Below are 27,747 nucleotides of genomic sequence, written 5' to 3' on the forward strand. Positions count from 1 at the left end.
AAAAAAACACAGGCCTGTGTAATGTTCAACCCATGCCACCAGTTAATCCAAGCAGAACCTGATACTGCTGAACTGCCAGCTCCCCTGCCTATAGCTTAATTTTAGGGTTTCTTTCTCCATCCTGCTCTCCCTCAGAAAAAACTTGTGCTGATGTAGCTAAATAGATCTCCATAAACTACTCATGTGAATATGCTTAGACAGGTACTTAATTTAAGAATGATGTAAATAACTAAGCTAAATGTGTATGTGTGATAATTTTTTAAAGAGCATGTATTGGCAGTTTGCAGTGACATCATTAAATTGATTTGTGCCAAGCGTACAGCTGTGTATGTATGACCCTTCTGGGTTTCCTTGCCTCTCTTGTCTGACAGTAGCTTTTCCTAAAGTCTTGTGGTATCTCTCACTTGCTTCCAAAGCTGCTGTTGACATGGCTTGCTCTAAGTTACTTGTACCCCACTCTTTTTCAGATCTTTACCGTTAACAAGTCCATGTTACTCTCCAAACCTCTGGAGAGCTTCCTTGAGGAGAAGGGTAGGAATGATTGTCCTTTTCAGTGCCAGGTTGCCTAGCATAGAACCTAAATTTGCTTGGTTCTCCTACTGGTCTGATGGCTGACTTTTTATTGAAGGGGTTGGGCAAGAAACAGGAAGGGGCTGTTAGACAATGCCCATGAGTTGAATTTGAACAGGCTGCATTAGGAAGCTATGCTTGTGTGTTGTTTTCTGAAGGACTGTAGTGGAAGTGGTGTGTATTTACCTTTATTGTTTGGTGCCTGAAACCTATAGCACCTTACTAGTATCTGAGACTGAACTTTTGGGGGTGTTGGTTGTAGCCGCGTTGGTCTAAGGACACAGGCAGACAAGGTTCTTTGGATAAATGTGGTATCTTTTATTAGACAAACTGAATAGCTAGAAAAAATGTTCTTGGCAAGCTTTCAGGTACAAACACCCTTCTTCAGGCAGAGGGAGTGTCTGCAGTTGTACTGTGTTCTGATGGGATAAGCCAATATGCAGGAATGCAGGTCAGTGAAAATGCAAATGCCTGGCAGTGAGGTATCAGGGGGTGAGAAACTACCGTCTCTCCTCTCTCTCACCCCCTAGGATACCTCACTGCCATGCATTTGCATTTTCACTGACTTGTATTCCTGCATACTGGCTTCTAGCCCATCCAGGCAATACAATACAACTGTAGACTCTCCCTCTGCCTGAAGAACGGCGTTTGAAGCCGAAAGCTTGCAAAGAACAATTTCTCCAGCTATTTAGTTGATCTAATAAAAGATATTACATTTAACCATGTCTGCCAGGAGACTGAAGTTGACTCTTCTGTGTTGCATGCACCTTGCACAACAAACGTAAGCAGCAGAAGTGGTAAAAATCAGGTCAGATGTTCAAGTTTTCCAGTTTTAGTCATCACAAGAAGTGTGGTGGGCTGGTCTCCAGAACTTCTATGCATCCACAACACCTGCAGTGCTTCTGAAAGTCAGGTCATAACATTTTAGGGCTTTAAATTATTATTTTTTTAAATCAGATTGTCTTTTTAATATTTTCCATAGACTGCTCACACTTCTTAACATTTCAGGTTAGCATGAATTCTCAAAGCTTGCTTCTGTACCTTTTTTTGATTTCAGTCTCCAGAGTTCACTTCCAGAACCTGCTTTAAAAGGACATATTTTAAACTAGGATCTAGACATAAAACACATAATTCTAATACCTTGTTGCTTCAGAAAATTCCATTTTTCTTCTTTCTGATCATCAGTCAGCCTGATCTAAAGCTGGGTCTTGACATTCACCTTCAGTTAATGACTTGGGAGACAGAGGTCCAAGCCAACTCCACTCATTAAACAAGCCTAGCCTGGCTAGTAGCATAGTCTGAAAAGGGTTGGATTGTGTGTGGATCCCTGAGATTCAATAAGTCCTTTTGTACTGTATTAGCTTCATGTTTGCCTTTAGTCTTGAGGAAGTCTGCTTGCTTTACTTGCTTCTGTTGGAACCCACATAGCACCTTTCCAGCATCTATCCTTCCTCACTGAGGGTTATAGTCATCTACAGAGCATCTACAGTGCATTGATTCAGTCTGCTGATGACAAACTCAAGTGGCTTTTAGCAAAACAGCTATATTTAATGCCTGGTTTTCTGTGATGCAGCTTGGATTTTTTTTCATACCTTGTTGTCATGTATGGGCTTTTTGTTTGGTTTTTATGCACATAATTTTGCTTGGAAAAGGTAAAATGAAAAGTCGTTGTCTGGATCTCATGCACTTATTCTCCTGCAGCGTTTGTGTGTGTGTGTGGGAAGAAAAGAAAACCACACCTAGGGTACAATAAATCAATCTAGTATGCGACTGGTTTCAGTGAAAATGTGTAGTCAAATTGTCCAGGCTGGGGGCTTGAATGGAGTACCTTAACCTGCTTTTCAGCATTTGAAACATTTTCTTTCTTTTTTTTTAAATTACTGAGCACCTCTGAAAATTAAGCCCAATATAAACACTTAACTATGGACTGTAGCTATCTTATTTTAGACATAATAGCTTGAAACTCTTGGTTTATGTTTATGTTACATATTTGTACTCAGTAGGTGTTTGTAAGACCCTCTGTTCTCTCTCCCCCTCTTGAAGCCTACAGGGTAGCATTCCATATTTAGTTTTACAAAGGGTCTTGCAATCTACTGGTGATATGTGCACCATGAAAGCAATTGATTTTCGGAGACAGCCTTCCTGGTTCCAAAATTAGAATCCTATCCCTTCCAAAGAAACTTCTATTGGTGCATTATTATTGCACATAGGCCTAGGGTCTTACAAAATGGTTCTGAGGCTTCATTCTACCCATTGCACAGAGGGCTTCCAGACAGCCTGCAAGGCAACACAGAGTGAGACATTAGCATTTTCAGAAAGAAAATAGCCCAGTGTTATCAAATGAACCTAGTGGGTGAGCTAGTAGAAGAGCCTTCCTCTAGGAGATGGGGGACTGGTGGTGCCATTTATTTCAGTGTGAACCTGCAGCTCAGCACTGCCACTTTTACAGGTAGATGGAAAGTTTTGATATCAGGCAGAATGGACTGTGCACAAAGTTTTGTCAAATAATGATGGGTCCTGGTGTTTCCTGGGCAAAGAAATGAGGTATTCCAAAAACGAGGGCAACAGAGGTGAATAAATTGTGCCAGTTCTACTCCTGCTAGCTTTTGGGACATATGCTGGTGTCCCAATGATAGCCTTTCTTTGTTCCAGGCAGTTTGGCTAATTCTCTTGTTGGGCTTACCCCTCTTTTTTACTTAGTGGGAAACCAAGACCCATTCTTTCAGGACTGGATTAGTTGCTTCCTCCTACAAAATCCTGTGCTCTGTCTCCACAACATCAGGGAGATATTTACATTAAGAATAATGGATAATATGGCAGTCTTGACACTAATGCTGTGCTCTGAGAGTGTTGCAGCTATGGAAGCAATGTTCAGAGAAAGAAGAGCAAGAATTTGTCTGGCCTTGCAGCTCAGAATAAAGAGCCATCATGATTATGGGTGGATCTGAGGACTTGTCTTCAGTTTAAGCAGACTCAGCTGGATGTCATGAGGACAGGAGGATCTAAGTAGTTACGTGATGAGAAGTTCTAAGGTATGTACAACTATTTTTTTCTTTCATTAGAATAACAAACCCCTTCATTAGAAAGGATTTGCTGTGGTATCCAAGATAACTAATTTTCTTCTGCAGGTTGTTTTCTCTGTTCAAAAATACATGTATCATTTTTTCTTACTTCTTCCCACCACCCATACATACAAACCAAATTAATCCCAATAATTGGATAAGCATGTTGCTTTTAATTACAATATAACTAATTTCCCAACTACCCAACTAATAACAACACTTTTCTGTACAGCTCATAAATACATACATATGGCACATTTACTACAGACCCTGAGTGGTGGTTTTCCAACTGACAAGGCTATGACATATTTCCACCCTCTCCAGAACTAATATATTTTTCTACAATTTTTTTTTGCTTGTGGAAATATATATGTGTATAAAGTCGTATTCCCAGAAATTGCCAACCTATTACAGATCAACTTACAGATCTTCAGTGTCTACTGTAGCTGGTATTTCTTCCTGAAAATATGTTGTCATAAGGCTAAATTTTAACCTGGAACACATTGCTGCATATCTTTAATAGCAGTAGTGAATCAATGCCCTTAACAGCCTTTTTTCACTCTCTGCATAGTTGAAGTGAGGATTGAGCTTTGGCTATGGCTAAATAGAAAAATAAAGGCTGGAATTCTGTGGAGTCCCACGTTTGAATTACGGTTGTGGCCTAGGTTCTGATTTAGAATGTGCTTAAAGTTCTGTTGACTTGAAATACTTGTGTAAGAGCTCTCCAAAATAAGGATGGGTTTAGCACATGCTTAAATGCCCTGCTCTCAGGACATTGTTGAGAGAAGAAGTTTCATAAAAATTGGGAAACAGTTTCAGCCAGCTGTGAATCCAGATCCATCATCTCCAAGATTAAAAGACCTTTCTGACCCTTTTTAAATGATTCACTTCCTAATTGTGGTGTCCAAGGAAGGGTTTGTTTTAAGATTCACTGTTATTGGGGGGGAAATGTTTTAAGTGGAAAAAAGTTCATTCGATGTCAAATAAGCTGGTGATCTTCTCCAAAGTTTAAAATGTTTATACAAAAACAATAAACAGGACATAGGATACCATTTGATGGCAGAGTCTGGGGGTGAGGTGGTTTTTGGAGAGGGGGAGAGAGGGGGGTTGGGTTTGTTCTTTTGTAATGCGTTTTGAAAGGCTCTTATTTTGAAACCTTTTTATCTGAATAATAAAATTGTGTCTTCAGCAATGTGAAAAGGCCCAGCTGCTTCTTATAGTTGACTGCACTCAGTATAAAAATGCCGCAATCTATAAACTAGTGCACTATACTGATAATTTTCCTTCCAGTTCAAAGGAGGGAGAGAAAGAAATGTGGTGCTTGTGGGAGTCCTATATGTCATTCCTCTTAACAAATAGAGGTCAAACATGGAGCTGCACTGGCTGAGGATCTGGTCTGCAAAGGTGAGAGAGAGTGAGAGAGAGAGAGATAGAGAGAGAGAGATTGCCACTTTCAAATGATTTTTAGCTTTCATTGAATATAAATCAAGCTCATCAGCTTGCTAGGAACCTACCCAATTTGAGTTCTGATCAGCAGCAGTTTAACAGGTGTGTAATTTGTATACGTCACTATAAGCAATGAGATATCAACATCTTAAGATGGAGCAATTGAAACTTCTTGTCCTTGTTTTTAAGGCTCATCTCAACTCTGCCCCTTCCTAATTACCTGGGGATCTTGGGTCACGTGGCCAACTTACCTATATTCTGCTCTGCAAGTGACACCATCCTTAATTTCTTATTTCTTATTCCCTTCTTTCTCCATGTTCCCCCTATAGGACTAGAGTCTTCTCTCTAATGTAATCCCTGAGGGGATTAAATGTTATTGCAGTTCTAATAAATCTAATTTTGTGATTATATGAATTATGTTAGGGAGAAATTCCTACTATGTATAGTATGTACAAACCAGGAAATCTGACAGGCTTCTGCAAAAACTTGCCCTTGTGTACTTGAAAAGTGCTAAAATACTCTATTTCTAAACCAAGTTTATTACATTGCAGTCTGCCTTGGTTTCTCCTTGCTTGAGCTTGGCTCACCATGTGCTTCTGTCATACTTTGTCTGTTTTATCAGGAAGTTGCAGCTTCTGTTATCATTTTAGTCTTCTTCTTCCATTGGAATGGCTTTTTCACTTGCTTCTTTTGGGTGCAGGAAAGCCGTGGGCTATGCAGCAAGTTCCACATAAGCCAGATCTCTGGTACTTTTAGACTGTGGACCACCATGAGATCTTTGTAAAAGCAGGGCTCAAATGTCTGCAAGTGTGGGGCAGCAGAGGGCTTCACAATGCCAAATGTCTTGAATCCTTCATGCAAAACAGGTTTGAGATTGATCCTCTGCAAGCACATGCCCAAAAAGACATCATCGATAGGAAAGAGCTCCACTTCTTTGCAAGCCTCAGAGAGCTTTTTCATGGTTTGGCTGGACAACAAGAATCCCCCTCCCCCTGCATAGGCTGGATACATGCCTAGCCCATACATTGTTTCTGGGATGTAGTATTTACTCTTTCTCACGCGGATGGGGTGTGCATTGTAAATTATGTCCCCAACAAAGAGGTCCTCTGTGGGGTCACGCCTCTCAAGGAAGTCAATGATGTTCTCCACATTGACAAAAACATCATTATCTCCCTTAAAAATAAAGTTCACATTTGAACAAAACTCATTGGCCCAGTTCAGGAAATGTATCTCTTTTAAAGTCAAATTGAAGAAGGTATCCATAAAATCCCAGAGTAAAATGTCCCGGTAGGTCTGACTCTCTTGATGGATGAGGGTCTCCCATGTAGCCAGTGCTGACTTATTTTTTGGTATTCCCAGAAGGAAAACTCGTTGAACCTGTGCCCCATGTACCAAACCTTCCCTGCCCCAGGTCTTACGGACAATTTCACGCCTGTCGAAGTCCTCAACCACTGATTTGATAGCAATAAGCAAAAAGGGACCTCCCGGCGTTCTTCTGCATTTTTTGGGCTGGTTAATGAGAAGTTTGAAGTTTCTTTTGTCCTTGTTGAGAAGGTAGCTCTTGAAGTCAAAGGTAGAATAAGTCAGTGGGAACACAGTGGTAGTTTGGGAATAATCATCCACCTCTGCCTTCTTTGTAATAATAATTCTGGGTCTGGCTACTATCACTTCCTCTTGAGAGTATCTCCCAGGGGCTTGGGGGTCTGGGAAGATTCTTTGTGTTGCTGAAGGTTTCTTGTGAGCTTGTTCCTTGTTACCTGCTAAACCTAAGTGTTCCAGCTGGGAATAGAGTAAAGAGCAAAGTGCTATAACAAGGAAAAGGGTACAGATTGCATCTCCTTTGAGCCGAACTTTCATTGTTTCCAGAGGGTTACCAGGAATGTTACAAGTTGTTTTTGAGCGGCCTTATGGCTATATCCATCTGCAAATAAACACATGGAGCATCAGTGAGAAACAGCATTCGGTTACATAATTAAGTAATCCCCATAAAACTCCTTGGAGAGAGAGCTATACAGCAAATTGAGGGCAGATTAAGGATTTGAACTCAGGAGGACCTGGCTTTCCAGTCCTGCACTCTGGCAATTTGGATCATGTTGCTCTTTGAGTGTGAGATACTCAACTCTTAAACTCATTCTACAAATCTCAAAAAATATGGTGCTTCTGGTGCCTAGAAAACCAAGGTGTAAAACTGTGCACAAGCCCATTCTTAAAATAATGACCTGATAATGCTAGGTGATCTCTTTCTAATTCTTTTAGTGCTTTTCATGTCTTCAAAAGTAAGAGGTGGCTGAAGGCTGAACATTAAATGGCCAAGCAGATATGTGCACATAGTTTTGAGAGGACCCATAAATGAAGAACTATACAAGGCTATGGTGGGGGTTGTGTGCATGTAGAGTCATAGTTATATTGCGGGTTACCATACATCTGAGTTTTCCCAGACATGTCCTCTTTTTGGGTCCTCTGATCTCCGTCTGGGCAGTTTTTAAAAATATGATCGAATGTCTGGGATTTTGCTCTGCTCCACTGATAGGACTTGGGGGAGGGCAATTGGAGGCAGGGTCACCACATGCATCTGTGGCTGGCATGCAGCCAGGCAGGGTGGTGGGAACAGCCTCAGCATCTGGATGCAGGTAAGTCTGTGGGGGTGGGAGGTTGGAGGGCCAGAGCTTGGGGACTGTCTGGGTGGGGGAGGTGGAGGGGATGGGTGTCTGAGGTGGGGACAGGTGTCTGCCGGTGCTGGGAGGTGATGTCTAGGCGCTTGGGCTGTGGCAGGGTACAGGGGCAGGGGAAGGCACCTGCCCTTCCAGCAAGGGAAAGGGTGGGGGGGTGGCTTGTGGGGGGGGGAGTGGCTTTTGCAGGCTGCGGAGAGCTGCGTGGCCAGGCTAGTGGTACCAGGGGCCAGTGCCCATGCTCACAGGAGCAGGGCACCCAGGAAATGCTGCCCGACAGGGGGGAGTGGGGGGTCATAGCCTGGTCTCCTGGCACTCCACAGGAGCCACAGCCTGGGGCAGAGATCTCCTCCTTCTCCCTGCAGGCATCCCCTCCTCCTCCTCCTCCCTGCAGCCCGGGCTGGAACCAGACTTGCTCTGCTATCACCTACAGGAGCTGGAGCCACTGCAGCTGCCGTGTTCTGGCCTGGTTGGGATAGGGGCAGCTGGAGGCTCCCTCTGGCAGGGCTGGGGGAAGCAGGGGGGGGGCTGCGGGTCTGGAGTGAGGGGTATTGGCAGGGCTGGGGGGGCTGTGGTGGGGAAAGAGGGGCACAGGGGAAATGGAGGGCTGTGGGCCAAGAGCAGGGAGCACTGGCAGCAGCAGGGGGCTGAGGGTTGTGAGTGGAGCATTAGCTTGGCCCCGGGGGGGAGCAGGGGAACTGTGGGTTGGTCGTGAGAGGTCTGCGGGTCAAGAGTGAGGGGCAGCAGGAGGGATGGGGATTGCAGGCTAGGAGTGAGGGGCACTGGCAGGGCTGGGGTCTGTGGGTTGGAAGTGAGGTGTCCCCCTTGTTGGTATCCTCTTTTTTGGAACTGGAAATATGGTATTCCTAGTTGTATGCAGAATCTAACTTTTGCATGCCCATGATAGTAATTGCACATCTACTTTGAGTCCAAAGGGTGTGCTTCTGAAAATGCACATTTAGCTCAGATGTTTTCTTTATCATTTACTTAATGGGTGGAGGGTTTTAATAGTTATTTTTTGTAATGCCTAATGGTCATACTATTGTTTTAGAAATTAGAGAGCTGCCAAAATCAATAAGACGAGTGGTCCATTTTCCCTTTGTCCAATCACTGATACATGGTAAATAAACTGATACATGGTAAATAAACAGCCCTGTGTTCCTTTGGCCACAGAGGGGGACGATCCTGATGCAGGGAAAAAGGGGGAAAGGGGCCAAGAGGCTTCCTTGGCTGACCAGAGAAATCCAGAGCAGTCTACGGGCTAAAAGGCGGGCATATAAAAAGTTAGATGGGCCACAGCTACCATGGAGCTGAGGATGGCATCCCAAGTTTGTGTGTGTGTGTGTGTGTGTGTGTGTGTGTGTGTGTGTGTGTGTGTGTGTGTGTGTGAGCATGCGTGCACATACACATCTGTCCTGGGGGTCAGGGGGAACTGTATTTCAGACTTCACCTGATTTACAGCTAGGTTTTTTTCCTCCCACCTGTAAAGAGCAATCCCCAGACCTTTCAGTGTCACAGCACTGTTTTATGTATGGAGCTATTTCTATTTAACCTAATATTTGTGCCTAAATGATATGATCCTGGTACTCCAACTGGAGACAGAGCAAGAATGCAGAACTGGTTAAGAATCAACTAAACACTGCTGTTTACTGAAGCTGCAAACAGGTGAAATTGTAACATACTTAGTTACCTCTGATATGTAATCAAGGTCTCAATATGACCCACGTGCCTTTTGCAGCATCTCAAACCCCTTTGCAACGCTGCAAGAGGCATGTGCAGGAATAAGAAAATGTTCTCTGCACTGCAAATTTGCAGCACAGGGGCAAAATTAGACCCCTGGATATCTATGGGGTCAAAAAACCCTGCAAAGAAAAAAAGGGGGGCAGGGCATGGTTCCAGACTGTACCCTGAGGCAACCAGAGGCTGGGTCCTCCACAGAGATGCTCTGGCTGCCAGAGTGTCTCTATGGTTAGCCCTTGCCCTGGTGCTGAAGCACACTGCCTGCCTGTACAGGGCAGGCAGCATGCCAGCCACAGAGAACTGGACCCAGGCTCCACTGTAGGTAAGTAAGGGGTTGTGGGGCTGGGGAAGGGGACCATGGAGGGGGACCCCTGCCGGCCCCTCCTGCCCCAAGCCCCCCAGATCCCTGCCCCACCTGGCCCCACCCCCTGCTTGCCCCCTGAGTCTCCCCAATCCCTTCCCTGCCTGGCCCCAATCCCCCCCAGCCCCCCAGATCCCTGCCCCCCCCCACAGAATCCCAGGGGGGCAGGAACAAAGAACCCCCACCTCAGCACTTACCGGCAGTTCCAGCTGCTGTCGGGGTAACTGGGGCCCCGCCTGCACAGCGCGGGACAGGGTGACAGCCCCAGCAGCTGCAGCCCAGGCCCCACTGCCTCCCACTGCACTGTGCTGCCCCGGGGGGGGGGCTCTGTCAGGAGGCTTGGAGCCCCCCCAGGCCCTGCTCGGTGAGTAGAGGCTTTTTTTTTCCCAAGTGTCAGAGGCTGGGGGGTGGGGGGCAGCCATAGGGGACTGGGTGGGGCAGCCATTGGGTGGGGCTGCAGGAGCAACCGGGGGATGGGGCCAAGCGGGGCAGCAATCCAGGGGGCTGGTGGAGCAAGTGCAGGTGAGGCATGTGGGCTCTGCTGGGGGGGGTGGCTATAGCCCCTGTGCGGAGGGCTGAAGCCCCTGTGGGAGGCAGCAAAACATATTCATGTATTCATGAAACATGTATTTAGAATTCACTTTATTGTTATGATAGAGACACCGGTAGTCTTCAAAATTGCTTTAACACTGTAGATATATCAATAAAACATTGCCCAACTGATCACTGTCTCTCTGTCTCTCTCTAGTGCTCTTTTGTTTTAAGTGTGGAGGGACATGGATTTTGGGGTGTTTTACAGAGTGACTTTGGGATTTTTTTATCAGAGTTTTTTCAGTTTTCAAATAGGGAACACAAGAATTCCTGCTCAGGAGGCCAGTGGCAGAACCCTGCCTGCTCAGAGTTGGCATCTTGGACCCAGCTGAAGGTGGCTGACCTCCTGGCCAACTGGGGCCAGGAGGACATGATTTGACAGTTCAAAGCAGGCCACCACACCTGGAAGGTGTTGGCTGGGCAGGGGCACACATGGCAATAGTGCTGCACAAAGGCCAACTCTGCAGCCACAGCCCACTGGCAGCTGGCCCAGTGGGGCAGATGCCTCTACTGGCTGTGCAGTCCCCACCTGGGTCTGGCAGGTGCGCAGCAGGTCACAGCCAGGCAGCAGCCCCCACTGCCAGACTGCTGCAGTGGGTAGAGGGTACAGGGAACGCTCAGGGCTGCTTCAGCAGTCCAGCTGGCACAAGGGGTAGTATCCCCAGGTATGAATTGGCTGGGCCGCAGAAGCTCCTGAGAGTGAGTAGCCCTGAGCTACTTGACAGGACAGGTTTTTGTACTGCTGGGGCCAGGACAGGGCAGCTTTTAATACTGCTGGGGACAGCACAAGTGCTGGCCCCAGGTTCCAGCTCCCCCTGGCTGCAGTTCTGGGAGGAGCCAGGCAGGGTTATTTTGCCCAAGTGGCACAATTTGCTCCACAATCCCTGCCCCCCCACTCCAGCATCCCCATAGTTTAAAAAAAAAAACCCCAGCACTTACCGGCAGTTCAGCTGCCGTCTGTCTCACTGGGACCCCGCCTGTACAGTGCAGGGCAGAGGGGCGGCCCCAGCAGCCCCAGACCGGGCCCTCCTGCCCCCTGCTGCCCTGTGCTGCCCAGGGGAACTCTGTCAGGAGGCCCTGGAGCCCCACCAGCCCTGCTTTTAGAGTAAGTAGAGGCTTTTTTCTCTGTTTTTTTTTCTTCTTTTTTTCCTTTAAAGTGATGGTGCCTGGGGTTGCGGGGAGAGGGGAGGGGGACGGGGGAGGGGGGGGGACAGCCATGGAGGCCTGGGGGTGCAAGTGGGGAATGGAGCTGGGAGGGGCAGCCATTGGGGTGTCTGGGGGAGTGGGGGTGGGGCAGCCATCTGGGGGGCTGCAGCAGCTGGTAGGGGATGGGACCAGGTGGGGCAGCAATTGGGGGGGTTGAGGTGGGGCATGTGGACAATGCAGGGGCGTGGTAGCCCCTGTTGGGGGGCCGTAGCCCTTGTGTGGGGGCTGAATCCCCTGTTGGGGAGCCGTAACCCCTATGTGGAGGCCATAGGCCCTGTGGGAGGGCAGCAAAATATATATTCATGAATTCATGAAAAATGTATTTAGAGTTCACTTTATTATAATGATGAGAGACTTGCTTTAACACTGTAGATATATCAATAAAATGTTGTCCAACTGATCACTGTTTCTCTCTCTCTCTCTCTTTATAGTGGTCTTTTGTTTTACTTGTGGAGGAACATGGATTTTGTGGTACTTTACGGAGTGACTTTGGGATTTTTTTATCAAGGATTTTTCAGTTTTCCAATAGGGAACACCAGAATTCCTGCTAGGGAGGCCAGTGGCAGGACCCTGCCTGCTCAGAGCTGGCACCTTGGACCCAGCTTGCTGTGGCTGATCTCCTGGCCAAATGGGGCCAGGAAGATGTGCTTTGACAGTTCAAAGCAGGCCACCACACCTGGAACATCTTTTGGGCGATAGCTGCCTAGATGGCCGGGCAGGGGCCACATGTGGCAGCAGTGTCACACAGAGGACAACCCTGCAATCACAGCCCACTGGCAGCTGGCCCAGAGGGGCAGATGCCTCTACTGGCTGTGCAGTCCCCATCCAGTAGGGCTGTGCGAGGCTTCAGACCGTGCTGCAGATCTGGAGAAGCTTCGGACACTTCGGCGTCTGAAGCAGCATGTCCGGATCGAAGTGCTGGCTTTGCTAGGCTTTCCAAAGTGGTTTGGAGCTTCCTAAGTGCTTTGGAAAAGCTTTGGAGCCTCTTTGGAGATCCGGCCATAGGATATAATGAGAAATCAATTAAATAGCTATAACTTCGGGTTTTTTTGTCTGATTTGGATGAAATTTGTAAAACTGGTAGCCTCTGCTGAGAGCATGAAGTCTGCCAAGTTTCAAGAAGATCAGTGCAGGGGTTCGGAGGGAACTGCACCCCAAATTCTTGAAAGAAAACTCATATCACATCTATGTGTTACACCACAGGATGGTGAAAACTGCAGGGGTGATAGCCCCTGGTGAGGCCACAAATCCTGCCAAGTTTCAAGGAGATAGGCACAGGGGTTTCAGGGGAACTGCACCTCAAGCTGCTGACAGGCAAAACTTGTGACACAGATGACCCTGTGTGCGTTAAGGAGCAGCGAGCTGAAAACTGCAGGGGTGGTAGCTGCTGCTGAGGCCACAGTCTGCCAAGTTTCAAGGAGATAAGATAAGGTTTGGGGGGAACTGCACCTCAAGCTGCAGACAAGCAAAACTCGTGACACAGGTGACATTGTGTGTGTTCTTGAAACGGCAGGCTTTGTGGCCTCACCAGGGGCCACCACCACTGCAGTTTTCACCCCACTGTGGTGTAACACATACACGTGACATGAGTTTTGCTTTAAAAAATTTGGGGTACAGTTCCTCCCAAACCCCTGCACTGATCTTCTTGAAACTTGGCAGGCTTCATGCTCTCAGCAGAGGCTACCACCCCTGCACGTTTCATCTAAAGCAGACAAAGAACAACAAAGTTATAGATATTTCATTGATTCCCCATTATACCCTATGGCTGGATCTGAGAGGTGGTAATGAAGCTTCTGAGCTGCTTCGGCCGGATCAAAGTGGAAACACGGTCCGGAGCTCCGGATCAGATCCCTGGCATGCAAAGCAGCTGGATCCAAAGCCGGACTGAATAGCTGCCTACTTGCACAGGCCTACCCTCCAGATCTGGCAGGTGCGCAGCAGGTCACAGCCAGGCAGCAGCCTCCACTGCCAGACTGCTGCAGTGGGTAGAGGGTGTAGGGAATGCTCAGGGCTGCTTCAGCAGTCCAGCTGGCACAAAAGGACAATGCAAGCCAGCTGGCTTCCGGGGACAATGTCAACCCCATGCAAGCCTATGGGGAATTTTGGGCACCAGGTCAGTATCCCCAGGCACCAGTTGGCTGGGCCCCAGAAGCTCTTGAGAGCTAGTTGACCATGAGCTACTTGACAGGGCAGCTTTTTATACTGCCGAGGACAGCACAGGTACTGGCCCTGGGCTCTAGCTTCCCCTGGCTCCAGATCCAGGAGGAGCCAGGCAGGGTTATTTTGCCCCAAGTGGCACAATTTGCTCCAACAGCAAAGTGCATGTCCAAGCACATGCACTGAGGCAAAAAGCCCTGGCTCAAATTTGCACCACTTCTATTTGAGCTGCTGCAAGTGCATGTGCTTGCATGTGTGGACATGCCCATAGAGTGAATCTGGTGCTACTGCAGCTACAAACTGTTATTGGTAGCTAAGCTGGTTAAGCTAATGTCTGCCTCCAGCTTCAGTGTACACAAACCCCAAGTGACAGAGCTACAGGTACAGAGGGGGAATGCAGTCTCATCTGCTCTAGGTTTTACCCTTAGTGTTAAATTCCCTTGAACAGAAAATAGAGGGCCAAAGTTCGGGATACAGGGAGGGAGTCACTGTGGGAGTTCAGTACAATAAAAGAGAAGATAGGAAAAATGATCAAACTGTTTGTCTCAGGACAGCTGAGATTTGGACAGGGAAGTGAATAGTAGAGACAGGGGAAATTATAGGGGAGGCTTCATTTTGTCACCCCCAGGTACCCACTGGAACCTATCTTCTGAGCCACCAAGCCTTAGATTGTAGTGGAGGTGCAGGACTCATCCTCTCTCTCTAGGCATACACCAAAGCCCTGCTGCCCCTCCAATTGCTTCTTGCTTACGGAAGAAAACAGGGCTGATCAGAGGGAGTTACTGGACCCCCCAGTATGCGGTAAAAGCACAGACATACCTCTGCTGCAGAGGTAGGAGTGGCATCCCATGCTCCCCCTAAGAATATCACACCAGCCTAACTACAGCTGTACAGAGTGGGCAGGAAGGTCCTAGGACAGTGTTCCGAGTTGAGCCAGCCCATGTGGTGCCTTGCAGCCACCTTGCAGGATATAAGACCACACAGGGTAGTCATTCAGGTGCACTGCAGGTTCCCTTGGGAGATGAAATATTGGTAGCTTGTATGAGTTACCTGACTGATACAGCTGTTCTGGTTCAACACTGGCTGCTCTCACTGTCTTCACTTTTCATGCCAGGCTCTCAGATGAGGAAACAGAAAATGTAGCCCTGATGCATATTGTGTGTGTTTATGCAGGAGCAAGCTAACCCTGGGGCCCCAGCAGACCAAAAAGTCAGCTGTTCAGTGTGACAATCATCTCACAGACCTAGCTCTGTTCTCCAAAAGTCCATCTCAAAGAGCCAGCTTTGTTTGTTTGGTGGATCCTAGACTCTTGCTGCATCTGTAAACAGAGCATACGGTGTTTTGCAGCACCTTTAAACTGGGAGAGAATCTAACCTTGTTGTTTCTTGTGGCATCACAATAAGAACTGCCAGGAACACATCTGCTGGTTAGTCTCATTCCACTTCAACAACAGCAAACATGAGTCCAGCCCTCCAGGACAAAGGAGTGGAAGAAAGCAACTCTTATTCTTAAAGAACAGGAAATGCCAATATGAAAAATTAAAACAAGCAAGTTAATAAACATTTCTCTCCAAATCCAGATGTGCAGCTGAGTTTTACTCTGCCATGACTGTACTCCAGATGTACACCTTAGTTGGACTCATTCTGAGTTTGATGTTCTGCTTGCACACAGTGCTAACACAGTGTCTGAGGCCTCCCTGAATTCTAGGTGCATAAAGGATGTTTAGGCAACACTCACAATAGGCAACTATATCACGATGCCTGACATTAAAATAACACCAGCAATTGTCTCACGTCCCTTCCAGTCTGCACTGCATGGTTCCGTTCTAGAATTTCTGTTTAATCATTCAATTATATGGAGTGCAAGTTAACTTTGGACGTGACCCTTGTGTTCCAAACTTGCTCTGCCACTGACTATCAGAGTGACCTTGGGCAAGTCACCTCTCATTGTGCTTCACTTCCTTACCTAGAAAATGGGGAGAATGGTAATTATCTTTCTTATAAAATGCTACAAGATGTACAATACCGGTTGGCATTGTTTATATCTACTGTCATCTATGCTTTGGAAAGGGAAGTTCAAGGCTTTTGTCTTTTCCCAATGAAGCTGGTTGCAGAAGGTTCTGTAGCCTGTTGTAAAGCACAATTCCATTACTCTAGCCATTTGCTTTCAAAGGCAGAGCATCAGGCAAAAAGAGAAAGCAGTTTTTCCCCTTCCAGGTGCATTAGGTCCTTGTTACACAAAACTACTGTGGGCCAGGGATCCTGATACAGGAATGCCCTATACGGCTCTGGATACAATGCTCTTTAAAAAAAACTCCCTTACAAATAAATGATAACAGAAGCATCCGTAGATTAATTCTGTAACCCAGTGATGCCAAGTCTTTTGGTCCTGCCAGCCAGATGAGTGGCACAAGACTGGTCTTCAGGCCAGATCCTGTGTGGGGTTGGTGTATGGGTTGTGCCCTAAGTACCTGGATCCAGCCTTGCACTGGCCCAGCCACAGGCCGCCAGATCTGGCAATGTGGTGGCTCAGCCCCATGCACAGGCATAATGTAGCATGGAGAGCCATGTTATCCAGCCCACAAGGCTTGCAACCAGTCTAGAAATTTGGCAGCTGATGAACAGCAATTAAAACAGCTCTACTCCGCCACTGCCAATTTTTTGGTTCTGTTGCAAGCCCTGTGAGCTGGATAACATGGCTGCATAGGCCCATGGGCCAAGGTTTGAGCATCCCTCTGGTGTAACCAGAAACTAGAGATTTCCTTAGAAAATAATCAGGGAGTTCTTCTCAGGATATCGTGTCTAGCCTGAAAAGGGTGAAGTTTCTAAGTCCTGCTAATGTGTGTGTAAGTAGAGTCCAGTGAGACACAACAGCTTCACTTGACCCATTCCCTCAGGAATTCCAGCAGAAAGAAGCCCACATGAAGCCTTAAAATCCCAGTATCCTGCGCAAGCTCCTTCTGTGCCTTCCCATCCATTACTTCACCCACCTCACAAGAGATTTCTGGAGCCATGTTCTCACAGCTTAAATCCAGATCTGAAAATTACCCCCTAATTCTCAACCTCTGGATGAAACACCCAGTGGGAGAGACCACTTGATATACCCACTTAAGACATGGAAGACCAGGGCAATCCAGGTTAATGACTATTACAGAGGAGGTGATATGTAGAGCTGTGCTTCAGGATCTCACCTCCATCCTTGGTAAAGTCTTTGAAAAAATTATCAAGGCTCACATTTGTGAGAGCCCGGCAGGGCAAATTATGCTGAGGGGAAACCAGCACGGGTTTGTGGCGGGCAGATCGTGCCTGACCAATCTAGTCTCTTTCTATGACCAGGTTACGAAATGCCTGGACACAGGAGGAGGGGTGGATGTCGTATACTTAGACTTCAGGAAGGCCTTCGATACGGTATCCCACCCCATACTGGTGAACAAGTTAAGAGGCTGTGATGTGGATGACTACACAGTCCGGTGGGTGGCGAATTGGCTAGAGGGTCGCACCCAGAGAGTCATGGTGGATGGGTCGGTCTCGACCTGGAAGGGTGTGGGCAGTGGGGTCCCGCAGGGCTCGGTCCTTGGACCGATACTCTTTAATGTCTTCATCAGTGACTTGGACGAGGGAGTCAAATGTACTCTGTCCAAGTTTGCAGATGACACAAAGCTATGGGGAGAAGTGGACACGCCGGAGGGCAGGGAACAGCTGCAGGCAGACCTGGATAGGTTGGACAAGTGGGCAGAAAACAACAGGATGCAGTTCAACAAGGAGAAATGCAAAGTGCTGCACCTAGGGAGGAAAAATGTCCAGCACACCTACAGCCTAGGGAATGACCTGCTGGGTGGCACAGAGGTGGAAAGGGATCTTGGAGTCCGAGTGGACTCCAAGATGAACATGAGTCGGCAGTGTGACGAAGCCATCAGAAAAGCCAATGGCACTTTATCGTGCATCAGCAGATGCATGACGAATAGGTCCAAGGAGGTGATACTTCCCCTCTATAGGGCGCTGGTCAGACCGCAGTTGGAGTACTGCATGCAATTCTGGGCGCCGCACTTCAAGAAGGATGCGGATAACCTGGAGAGGGTCCAGAGAAGGGCCACTCGTATGGTTAAGGGCCTGCAGACCAAGCCCTACGAGGAGAGACTAGAGAAACTGGACCTTTTCACCCTCCACAAGAGAAGGTTGAGAGGCGACCTTGTGGCTGCCTTTAAGTTCTTCACGGGGGCACAGAAGGGAATTGGTGAGTATTTATTCACCAAGGCGCCCCCGGGGGTTACAAGAAACAATGGCCACAAGCTAGCAGAGAGCAGATTTAGATTGGACATTAGGAAGAACTTCTTCACAGTTCGAGTGGCCAAGGTCTGGAACGGGCTCCCAAGGGAGGTGGTGCTCTCCCCTACCCTGGGGGTCTTCAAGAGGAGGTCGGATATACATCTAGCTGGGGTCATCTAGACCCAGCACTCTTTCCTGCTTATGCAGGGGGTCGGACTCGATGATCTGTTGAGGTCTCTTCCGACCCTAACATCTATGAATCTATGAATCTAGGACCTCCTTTTTCCCCGATGGTGCTATTGCATGGCACTTTTGTTGGATACCACATACTCCATGATCCATCTCATCTATTGCTCTAACACAGTAGACCTTGCAACCATGAAAGACTTGGATGTCCCCAACTGCTGGGTATAGTTTTGTACATTTACTGGAAAAGGGTGATGACATCTGACAGGCAATAAGGCCCTAAGGGATTTAAACAGCTGGCTAATTTTAAATGCAAGAGTATTTTCCTATAGCAAACCTATACCCCAAAAAGCAGAGCCTCTCAGCTGTTCTCTGTGCTAGAAGGTAGAGAGGAGAGAGCAGTTGTGTTAGCATGTTTGCCAGTGGGCTTGTACACAGCACGTGGCAAAACCCACATCCCCTATGGTAATGGTGTCTGCCTGGCTGTATGCCACCTGTTTTGGCATTCAGTTCCTCAGCCTCATGCATTTGTTAGCACAGGCTCTGTTTACTTTGGTGGCTCCTTGGGTATTGGTTATGAGCTCATGTTATAGTAGTTTCATCTAAACCAGAGCTGTCCAACCTTTTTGAATGTGGGGCCAGATCATGAACTTTTTATCAACCAGTGGGCCGGCGAGCCATATTCAAACACCCTCTGTCCTGGGCCAGAGAGACCCTGCCTGTGTAGCCCTACTGCACCTGCCTGTTACTGCAAGGTTCATGGTAGCTGCTGGTGGGCAGGGGCAGGAGGGACCCATTCTGCATCCAGCCAGCTACTGCCCCAGAGACTGAAGGGGAGAAATAAATAGCTCCACATCTCCATCCCCTGAGCAGTGCAGCCCCATGAGCTGGCGCTGCCTGAGGGGGGCTGGAGTGAGGCAGCCGCTGCACCACAGCCCCTCACCCACCCGCCTGCACGGCCCCGCTCACCGTGGTGCCCGGCCGCCCGCACACACAGCCCTGGTGGCCTCAGCGCTGTGAGGCAGGAGCGCGGGGTTCGGCAGACACTGGCTCCCACTGCCTCGCCCCGCAGAGGTCACACCAGGACCCCGCCTGCCGAGGCCCCGCATGCTGGCTTCCCACGTGCTGCTGGGGATGGGAGGAAGCCAGCCAGGTGGGCACCAGCCAGCAGAAGTGGCAGTGGAGCCAAGTGCCACTTGGGACTGACCGGTGCAGGCAAGGGAAAATGCAGCTGAGCCCCTGCCGCTCCAGCCAGGCTCGTCCCGTCCTGAGCGGCACACGGCTCCGCCGCCGCTTCTGCTGGCTGGTGCAGACCTGACCGGGCTCCTCCCGTCCCCAGCAGCTTGTGGGAAGTTGGCTTCAGCTGCTGCTGCTCCAGATGGGACGGACCCAGCCGGGTCAGCACTGGCGAGGAAAAGCGGCATGCAGCTGAAGTCAGCTGGGGACGGGAGGAGGCCGGCTGGGTCTGCACCGGCCAGCAGAAGCGGCGGCTGAACTGTGTGCTGCTTGGGACGGGACGGGACGGGACGGGACAGGACGGGACGGGATGAGCCTGGCCGGAGCGGCAGGGGCTCAGCTGCATTTTCCCCTGCCTTCACCTGTCAGTCCTGAGTGACACATGGCTCCGCCGCTGTTTCTGCTGGCTGGTGCTGATGTGGCTGGCCTCCTCCCATCCCCAGCAGCATGTGGGAATCTGGCTTCAGCTACATGCTGCTCTGGATGGGACAGACCCGCCCAGGTCGACACCAGTCAGCAGAGGCAGCGGCAGAGCCGTGTGCTGCTCGGGACTGACCGATGCAGGTAGGGGAAAAGTGCAGCTGAACCCCTGCTGCTGTGGTCGGGCTCATCCTGTCCCGAGAGGCACATGGCTACTCCTCTTCCCCCACACACCGTGTTGGCAACGTCAAGCTGACGCAGTGTGTGTGGGAACCTTGTCCCTTCCCGAGCCCTTCAGCAGCCATTAGGAAGCTGCTGAGGGGTTGGGGAAGGGACAAGGGGTGGGAATGAAAGTAAACTGTTTACTTTCGTTTCCCGTCACAGCACCGCGGGCCTCAGAAAATGCCTTGGAGGGCTGCATGGCGGCCCGCGGGCCATATGTTGGACAAGCCTGATCTAGACTGTATCTCCTTTAGCTTACTTACAAGAATGTCATGGAACACATTATCAAAAGCCTAACCTAAAGTTGAGATATGCCATAGCTACTTCTTTCCACCCCACTTTGCAAAGCCTGTTAACAGTCATAGAAGAGAGTCTGATTGGTTTGGCATAGCTTGGCAAATCCATGATGGATATTAATAATCATCTTTATATTTTCTAGTTTCTTACAATCAATTGTTTGATGATACAGAATCAGAAAATTGGTCTAGAAAGGACCTTGGGAAGTCGTCTACTCTACAAATACAGAAATATAAGGCTGGAAGGGACCATATAGGCAGGAGGTCATATAGTCCAACCTCTATTTAAGGTAGTATCATCCCTGTCTAAATCATATCATCGAAGTGCTTGTCTAACCTGGTCAGTTACTCCAGTATCTTTCCAAGTATCAAAGTTAGACTGACTGATCTGTAATTCTTTGTGTCCTCTTTTTTCCTTTTTTAAAGATGAGTACTATACTTTCCAGTTTTCTGGGACCTTAATTTACCTCCATGAGCATTCAAAGATAATAGTCCAATGATGGCCTCAACACACCTACAGGCTTGGCAGCACCAAACTGACTAGCACCACGAATGAAAGGGACCTGAAAGGGACCTGTAATAATAGACCACAGTATGAATATTCGCTGGCAGTGCAATGCTGTAGCCAGTAGAGCAAATAATACTCTGGCATGCATCTCCAGCAAAACCAAGGAGGTGATTCTTCTGCACTACTCAGCACTGGTGAGACTGCAGCTGGAGTACTGCATCCAGTTCTGGGCACTGCACTTTAACAAGGACATGGACAAGTTTGAGAGAGTCCAAAGAAGAGCCACCCATATGATCAGAGTCTTAAAAGGCAAGCCATATGAGGAAAGACTGAGGGATCTGGGACTCTTCAGCCTGAGGAAAAGAAGTTTGAGAGGGGACCAGGTAGTAGCTTACTGCTACACTAGGGGAGTACATCAAGGGCTTGATGAGTGACTGTTCACCAGGGCACCCGAGGGGAAAACCAGTAGTAATGGCTAGAAGATCAATTCAGGCTCAACATTGAGAAAAACTTCTTCAGAGTCAGGGTGTCCAGACTGTGGAATAAGCTCCTCCCTCCAGAGGTGGTGCAATCACCTACCCTGGAAATCTTCAAGAGGAGACTAGACAGTCACCTTGTTGGGGTCACCTGACCCCAAGTTATCTTTCCTGCTTGGTGCAGAGGGCTGGACCCAATGATCTTCTGAGGTCCCTTCCAGCTTTACTGATTCAACTGAGGGAAGATAGGAAACCTATATTTACCAGCAGTCCCCCACAGGGGGGCTTTTCTTTACAGCACATTTCAGAAGTCTCTATACATATTTATCTACATATCCAAACAACCCCCACTTCCCTACTCCTTAGACTAGAGCAGTGATTCTCAACCAGGATGCTGTGGCACTCTGCAGTGCCTTGAGACTCATTCAATGGTGCTGCAGGATGCCACACAATATTAGCACTGTTAGGTGTGCAAACACGATTCACAAGATAAATCCAGAGTTTTCAAATAGAAATCTATAATGTTAAAAACATTCTGACCTGTTGTGGATTTTCTGAGTTATTTGCAACAGAAGAATTGCTCTGAATTTTTCTTTAGTCAAAAAAAGAATGAAAACGAAGAGATGGAATTTCCCGAGGCGTGCTTTGAGTCTGTCAAGGGTTGTCTTGAGTCTAAAATGGTTGAGAACTACTGCCTTAGAGAGAAACTCAAGGTTCCATAATCCTATCAGGAAATACACAGGTTGCATTCCCTTTGGACCTAGTAGACAGACTCTTCATATTCCCTCTCCCATTGTAATCCTACTCTGGGCAAAGGATTAAGGCTTTGTTGAAAGAGCAGCCTGGCAAGAAAGGGAAGGGTAGGTAAGGGGGAAGGGGTGCAGGGGGCGCTGAGAGGAGAAGTATATACTGGCTGCAATAAGAACAGCAGAATAAGAGAGAAAACAATCCTTCTGAAAGCAGTATGTTGCTCAAGCCCTTGCCCACATAAGGTGTGTATACATTGCAGACAAAGGAGTGGTTGCAGCTCTGGCAGCCATAACAAACTTGGCTTTAAACTAGTTAGGTCAGATACTACTAGGAGTAAAGCTATATGGCAGCATGGATTTCAATATGGGTTGCAAAACCTATATGAGAAGCTGAGTAAAAACCTCAGCTGTTTAATTTCTACCTTAGGTATGTCTATGTGAGCTGCTATATGTTAGTCTCCTTATTGGAGCTGCATAGTACACCCATTTTTTATAGTTATTCCTCTTTCTGATTAGATTTAGGCCTTGTCTCCACTATAAAGCTGCACTGGTTTAACTGGTGTAATTTAAATGTGTTGTTAAGCCATTGTATACCTGTGTGGCCACTCCCTTGGATTAAAGAGCAACTTGTTTGGGCTTCTGTTGCTTCAGATAAATAGAAAATAGGATTCAAAACTGAAATAAGTCTGTCTTATGCTGAATTGAGATTGTCCATAAACAGCTTTTGCACTGGTTTAATATCATACATTTACAGTTACAATTTTAGTGCAAATTTCCATGTATACAGAATTTCAGACAATATCCATATTTGACTTCTTCAGAGAGCCTCTGAGGCATCCTGTTGGTTTTCAATACAATTTTAATTCTGATGCATGTACCTGAAAACTTTACTTTAAAAAAATCAGTCATAATAAGTTCTAACTGTTCAAGATTGTGAATGCAAAAATGGTCTCATCTGCAAGCACACCAGCATCTATCCAATGGAAATTATGGCAACTATAAAGTTTCTAAAGCATTTAGAAAAATACCATTGTAATTTTTAAAGAAAAAGAAATCCGCTACATTTGTGGTCTTGAGTCTTACATGTCAGGTTTCAGCCTTGACTCTTTTTTCAGACAAAGTCACAAACCTCATCAAAGTTTATAGTATAAATGGATATGGTGCCATGTGGGCTTCTCTAAGTGCATGGAAAAGGGGTATCTCATAAGGAGGTTTAATTTGAAGATCTAAAATTACAAAGCAAAGCTGAGTGGTTTGATCTTGATCTAACTATGGACAAAATGCTTTGAAACTGAGAGAGGCCCTTGGGAAGCTATGAAATAAAGCATAAAGCCTTAGAAAATGAAGTAACAAATGCAAGCAGTAAACTGATTTACCAAAAAAAGTGCTTTGTTAAGACTCTTAGAAGTTTCCAAATCTATAAACAAACTGAAATTTTGCTGTAAGATTTGATTAGCTGAACATCTTACAGATCTTTCCAACAAGTCTGGGAGCTGATCCAAAGCCCACTGAACTTAATTCAAGCATTCCTGTTTATTTTGAGTGGGCTTTGATGAATTCCATGCTGAAAGACTGTAAGTTTTCCAAGGCAGGGATTGTCTTTGTTATGTTTTGTACAGCACCTAGCACCAAGAGAAACTGGCCATGGCTGAGGCTCTTAGAAGCTACTGAATTATAAATATTAGAATCGAAGAAATATAAGGTTGGAAAAGACCTCAGGAGATCAGATAGTCCAATCCTCTGCTCAAGGCAGGATCATTCCTCTGTATAAACCATCCCAGACAAATGTACTAACCTGCAGCAGTAACAGAGGATTTCGTAGTATCTCTAAGTGAAAAGTGCTTACAGTTAGACATTCTTCTTAATATCTAACCTAAATCTCCTTGTTTTAATTTAAGCCCATTGGGTGTGTCTACACGTGCTTCTTTTAAGCAGACTTAGCCTAAAATCGTAATTTTTAAGGTGCATTAAGGGTGCATGTCTGCATGTGTGTGCCCTTACTGCACCTTTAAAATGGTGAGTTAACGCTATGTGAGCCTAAATTTAATACCTGCATAAAGCAGGAATTAAATTTAGGCGTGAATTGCTAAGTTGCATTAGTGCATGTGTAGATGCACTAATACATATTAACATGGTGTGCATCAATGGACACATACCACATTAAGTCGCATTAGCAAGTCTGTACATGCACTAATGCGACTTAGTTACTTGGGTAGTTTTACAAATGCATGCATCACAGCACTGGGTGCTTTGAAAAGCGCCTGGTGCTGTGATGCATGCAGTTGTATAAGTGGCAAAATGCATGTCAGCACTGAGAAAATGGTGGCAGCGTGCTTTGTGCTTTAGTTCAAAAGTGCACCGCTGCCATTTTCTGCATGCTGATGTGCAGTTCACTGCTTATACAACTATATGCAGCGCAGTGCAGTTTGCCTCAGCTTGCATGCAGAGCAGACTCAATTAATCAAGTCTGCTCCAAAGCGGCAGATCTCCGGCGCGTCACTGGAAAAATAGTCTGTGTATAAATACACTTTGAACCTAACTTTAATGTACCTTAATGCACATTAGCGCGTCCATGTGTAGACACACACCTAAATTGCCTTAATGCGCTTTAAACAAAGGTGCATTAAGTTTAGGCACATGTAAATACATGTGTATACATGCCCATTATTTCTTGTCCTATTCCCTTTATGCACTGTGAACAATTGATCACCATCCTCTTTATAACAACCCGTATGGAAGTTAGCAAAGGCCCTGCTCAGCTTTTTTATCTTCCAGCATTTCCTTACATCATGTTTTATAGGCAATTAATTGTAAATAATGATTATTTCTCTAATTCTAGTATTGTGTGCTACTGTTGTACATCTAGTATGGTGCTAAAAACCAGTTGGCATCAAGCCAGCAGCTTTTGAGCCTTCAGCCAACATAGGAATGTGGTTTGTCCAGAATGATGCTTCTGCATGGATCTGGACCTTAAAATGTCTGATCATCTCTATTTATATTTATATTTGTCCTTTGGTAGCCTATAGAGGCCCAGAGGTTACAAAACCCCTTCACAGGCTAGGACATATTAACAATTAAATCCGTATTATAACAGGACAAGACAGGATACATTTCTTTTTAATTTTCTATTTGCAAAGATTCTTAGGAGTATGATTTCACTCCTTTCCAAGCTGCTTTAATCACTTTTTCAGGTGGGTCACACTTGGTCACATAGCCCCTCATGTCACATTTCAGTTCTGTCAGCCTTTTCGTTTCAGGGCAACGGATGCCCAAAATTAGACTCTGAGAAAAGCTCTAAAAACATCTTAGACGCAAGGCTGTCTAGACATTTGGTTTTAGTTTCCACTTGATTAGGTATCAGATGCAAATACTGAAATGCAGAGGAAAGCGGCTGCTGTCTCTAGCACAACATTATGAGTGTAAGATATTGAAAGAAGCCAATGGGGTAAAACACTTTGCAGTTACTGGACCCAATCCAGCATCCCTGTTTACCTGAAGCTATTGGATGAGTGCTTTGCTGAAGTGATTACAGTCATGGTCTGGTGTAAGGGTTGTCCAGGATTTGGGACTGCAACCCTGCTTCCCTTCCTGAATAACCCCTTGCGAAGCATTGTGTAACCCTGAGATCTCACTAAGGGAGCAACTACTTTGATCTTTCATGAGACTGTTGACACAAACTACAGATGTGTGTGGCAGGGGTGGAAAAGAGAAGGTTCTCTGAATCCTGAGTTATCTTCCGCATCCATAACGGAGCCCATCCCAGTCTACACCTTTGTGCACATTATCTGAATAAGATTCCCAATCCAGCTACTCGCAGCAAGTGTTCTTTTATCATTGGATTCAGATTCTAACATGTATCTTAAGGGAGCTTCTGATGGTTTACAGCATACAGTCAAGATATTTAAAAAATGGCAGTGTTCAAGTTAGGTTTCTTAAATCCATACTTAAGCTCCTATATAGCTGGTGTGATTTTCAGAGGTGCTGAGCAACAGCCTCCTCTGTACTCCTTGCTGAAGTGAACAAATGCTCAATGCTTTTATAAATCAGGCCACTCAGCATGGAGCCTGTCGCTAGCCTTCTGTTTCTGAAAACTTTGACTTGCATGTCCCCTGAACTCCAGAATCAAAATGCAGGCCAATAGTATAGTGAGCATAAATCTTTGGATTTTGTTTTCCTGCTCCGTAAAGTAAGAGATGGCTGTCATAAAGTACTGTTTACTCCAGCTATCTGTGTTATTTATGGTCTTTCTTGTTCTATCTTCGATTCTGTATTAATCTCTCTCTCTTTCTCTCTGAATTAATTAAAACTGGCCTGTCTTGATGACATGGCACTTAAGAATCGCAACTGAAACAGGTTTAAACTTCACGCATTTCCATACAAATCTTCTGTCATTAGAGTTTGATAATTTATTAGCACTTTACTCTGTTAGTAGCTCTATATCAATTTAAATGGGATAGTCATGAAGTAAAATGCAATGTGTATAAGAATACCATCATCCAACCCACAGCTGTTAAAATGCTAGCTTTCTGTTAACTTGGAACAACATATAACACAAAGCTTACAAGTGTAAGAAAATACTAAAATCCAAAATTTTAGAATAGATAAATGTTGCTAATAGAATTTCATAAACATTGTGAGTGCACCCACAGGAGGGTGTCTTTTTGTAAGTATCATGCCTAAATTTTCACATATTTACTTTTGGAAAGGTAGAGCTCCAAGGTTTTCCAGAAAAACCTCCTAATTTCTTGTAAATGTGCAAACTAAACCATACAAAGAAAATCCTATTGCAAAGTAAAGAGCAAGCTGTGCAACGTGGGCCAGAAACAGCAAATTCAAGTAGATTTTAACTGCTGCTGTTGCATGTTCACAAATCAGAGTTGCATGGCTTCTCTTTAAAAATGCTGTCGGAACAAAAAGCTGTAAGATTGAATAAAAGTATGACTCTACAAAAGTCTCCAAGTCATACTGCCTTTAGTATAACACTCTTCCCCTCCCCCACCCCCACGATCAAACATAAATACTAGATACTTACATTCAATTCAATAGTGTAGATCCTGTGTCTCCTCAGCAATGTTTCATCAGCGGGTTGCCAAGTAGGCACATCTGGATATGGTTACTGTAGGCATTCCTTAGCCTCTGAGTGAAACAGAAGAAATCCTTGCTGAGCAAAGCAGTGCTGCAAGTCCTGCATTTTGGGCCATTTTCACTATGGAAACCACTGCAGTTCTTCCATGCATGCATGTACATTTGTGTGCATGTGTTAATATGGCTTGTGACAACACTCTACATTTCTTCTTTCCAGACACTTTTGTATTGTAGTGGTGAAAGGGGAAACTGCATGAAGGAAAGTAATTCAGTTAGGCTCCAAGTCCTGGTCATGTGACATAAGCAAATGTCTCCGTACTCAGGATTTGGGAAGCTTTATAGAGTACTGCTGATGTTTGCTGGTATTGCATATTTGCTCGCTGTGTGTGTCTGAGAGTACAATGATGGATGGTTTGCCTGTCAAATCTGGAAAGCGTTCCACGTAGTTTGCTTGGAACAATAAAGTTAACTCCTCATAAAGGGGCAGAGAATGTCAGTTGGT

General features: G+C 46.4%; 1 protein-coding gene across 1 annotated transcript; it reads right to left on the reverse strand.

The window, feature by feature from the left end:
• Positions 1–3,785: 3,785 nt before the first annotated feature.
• B3GNT9 (UDP-GlcNAc:betaGal beta-1,3-N-acetylglucosaminyltransferase 9) lies at positions 3,786–27,681 on the reverse strand. Its single transcript, XM_006268166.4, has 2 exons — positions 27,193–27,681; positions 3,786–6,999 (listed from the first exon to the last, which is right to left on the reverse strand). Exon 2 carries the CDS (start codon positions 6,933–6,935, stop codon positions 5,697–5,699), a length of 1,239 nt encoding a protein of 412 aa, XP_006268228.1. The 5' UTR covers positions 6,936–6,999; positions 27,193–27,681; the 3' UTR covers positions 3,786–5,696.
• Between the last annotated feature and the right edge of the window lie 66 nt (positions 27,682–27,747).

The sequence above is a fragment of the Alligator mississippiensis genome, chromosome 10 (assembly GCF_030867095.1).
Source record: "Alligator mississippiensis isolate rAllMis1 chromosome 10, rAllMis1, whole genome shotgun sequence".
In the NCBI taxonomy this organism is placed as follows: Eukaryota; Metazoa; Chordata; order Crocodylia; family Alligatoridae; genus Alligator; species Alligator mississippiensis.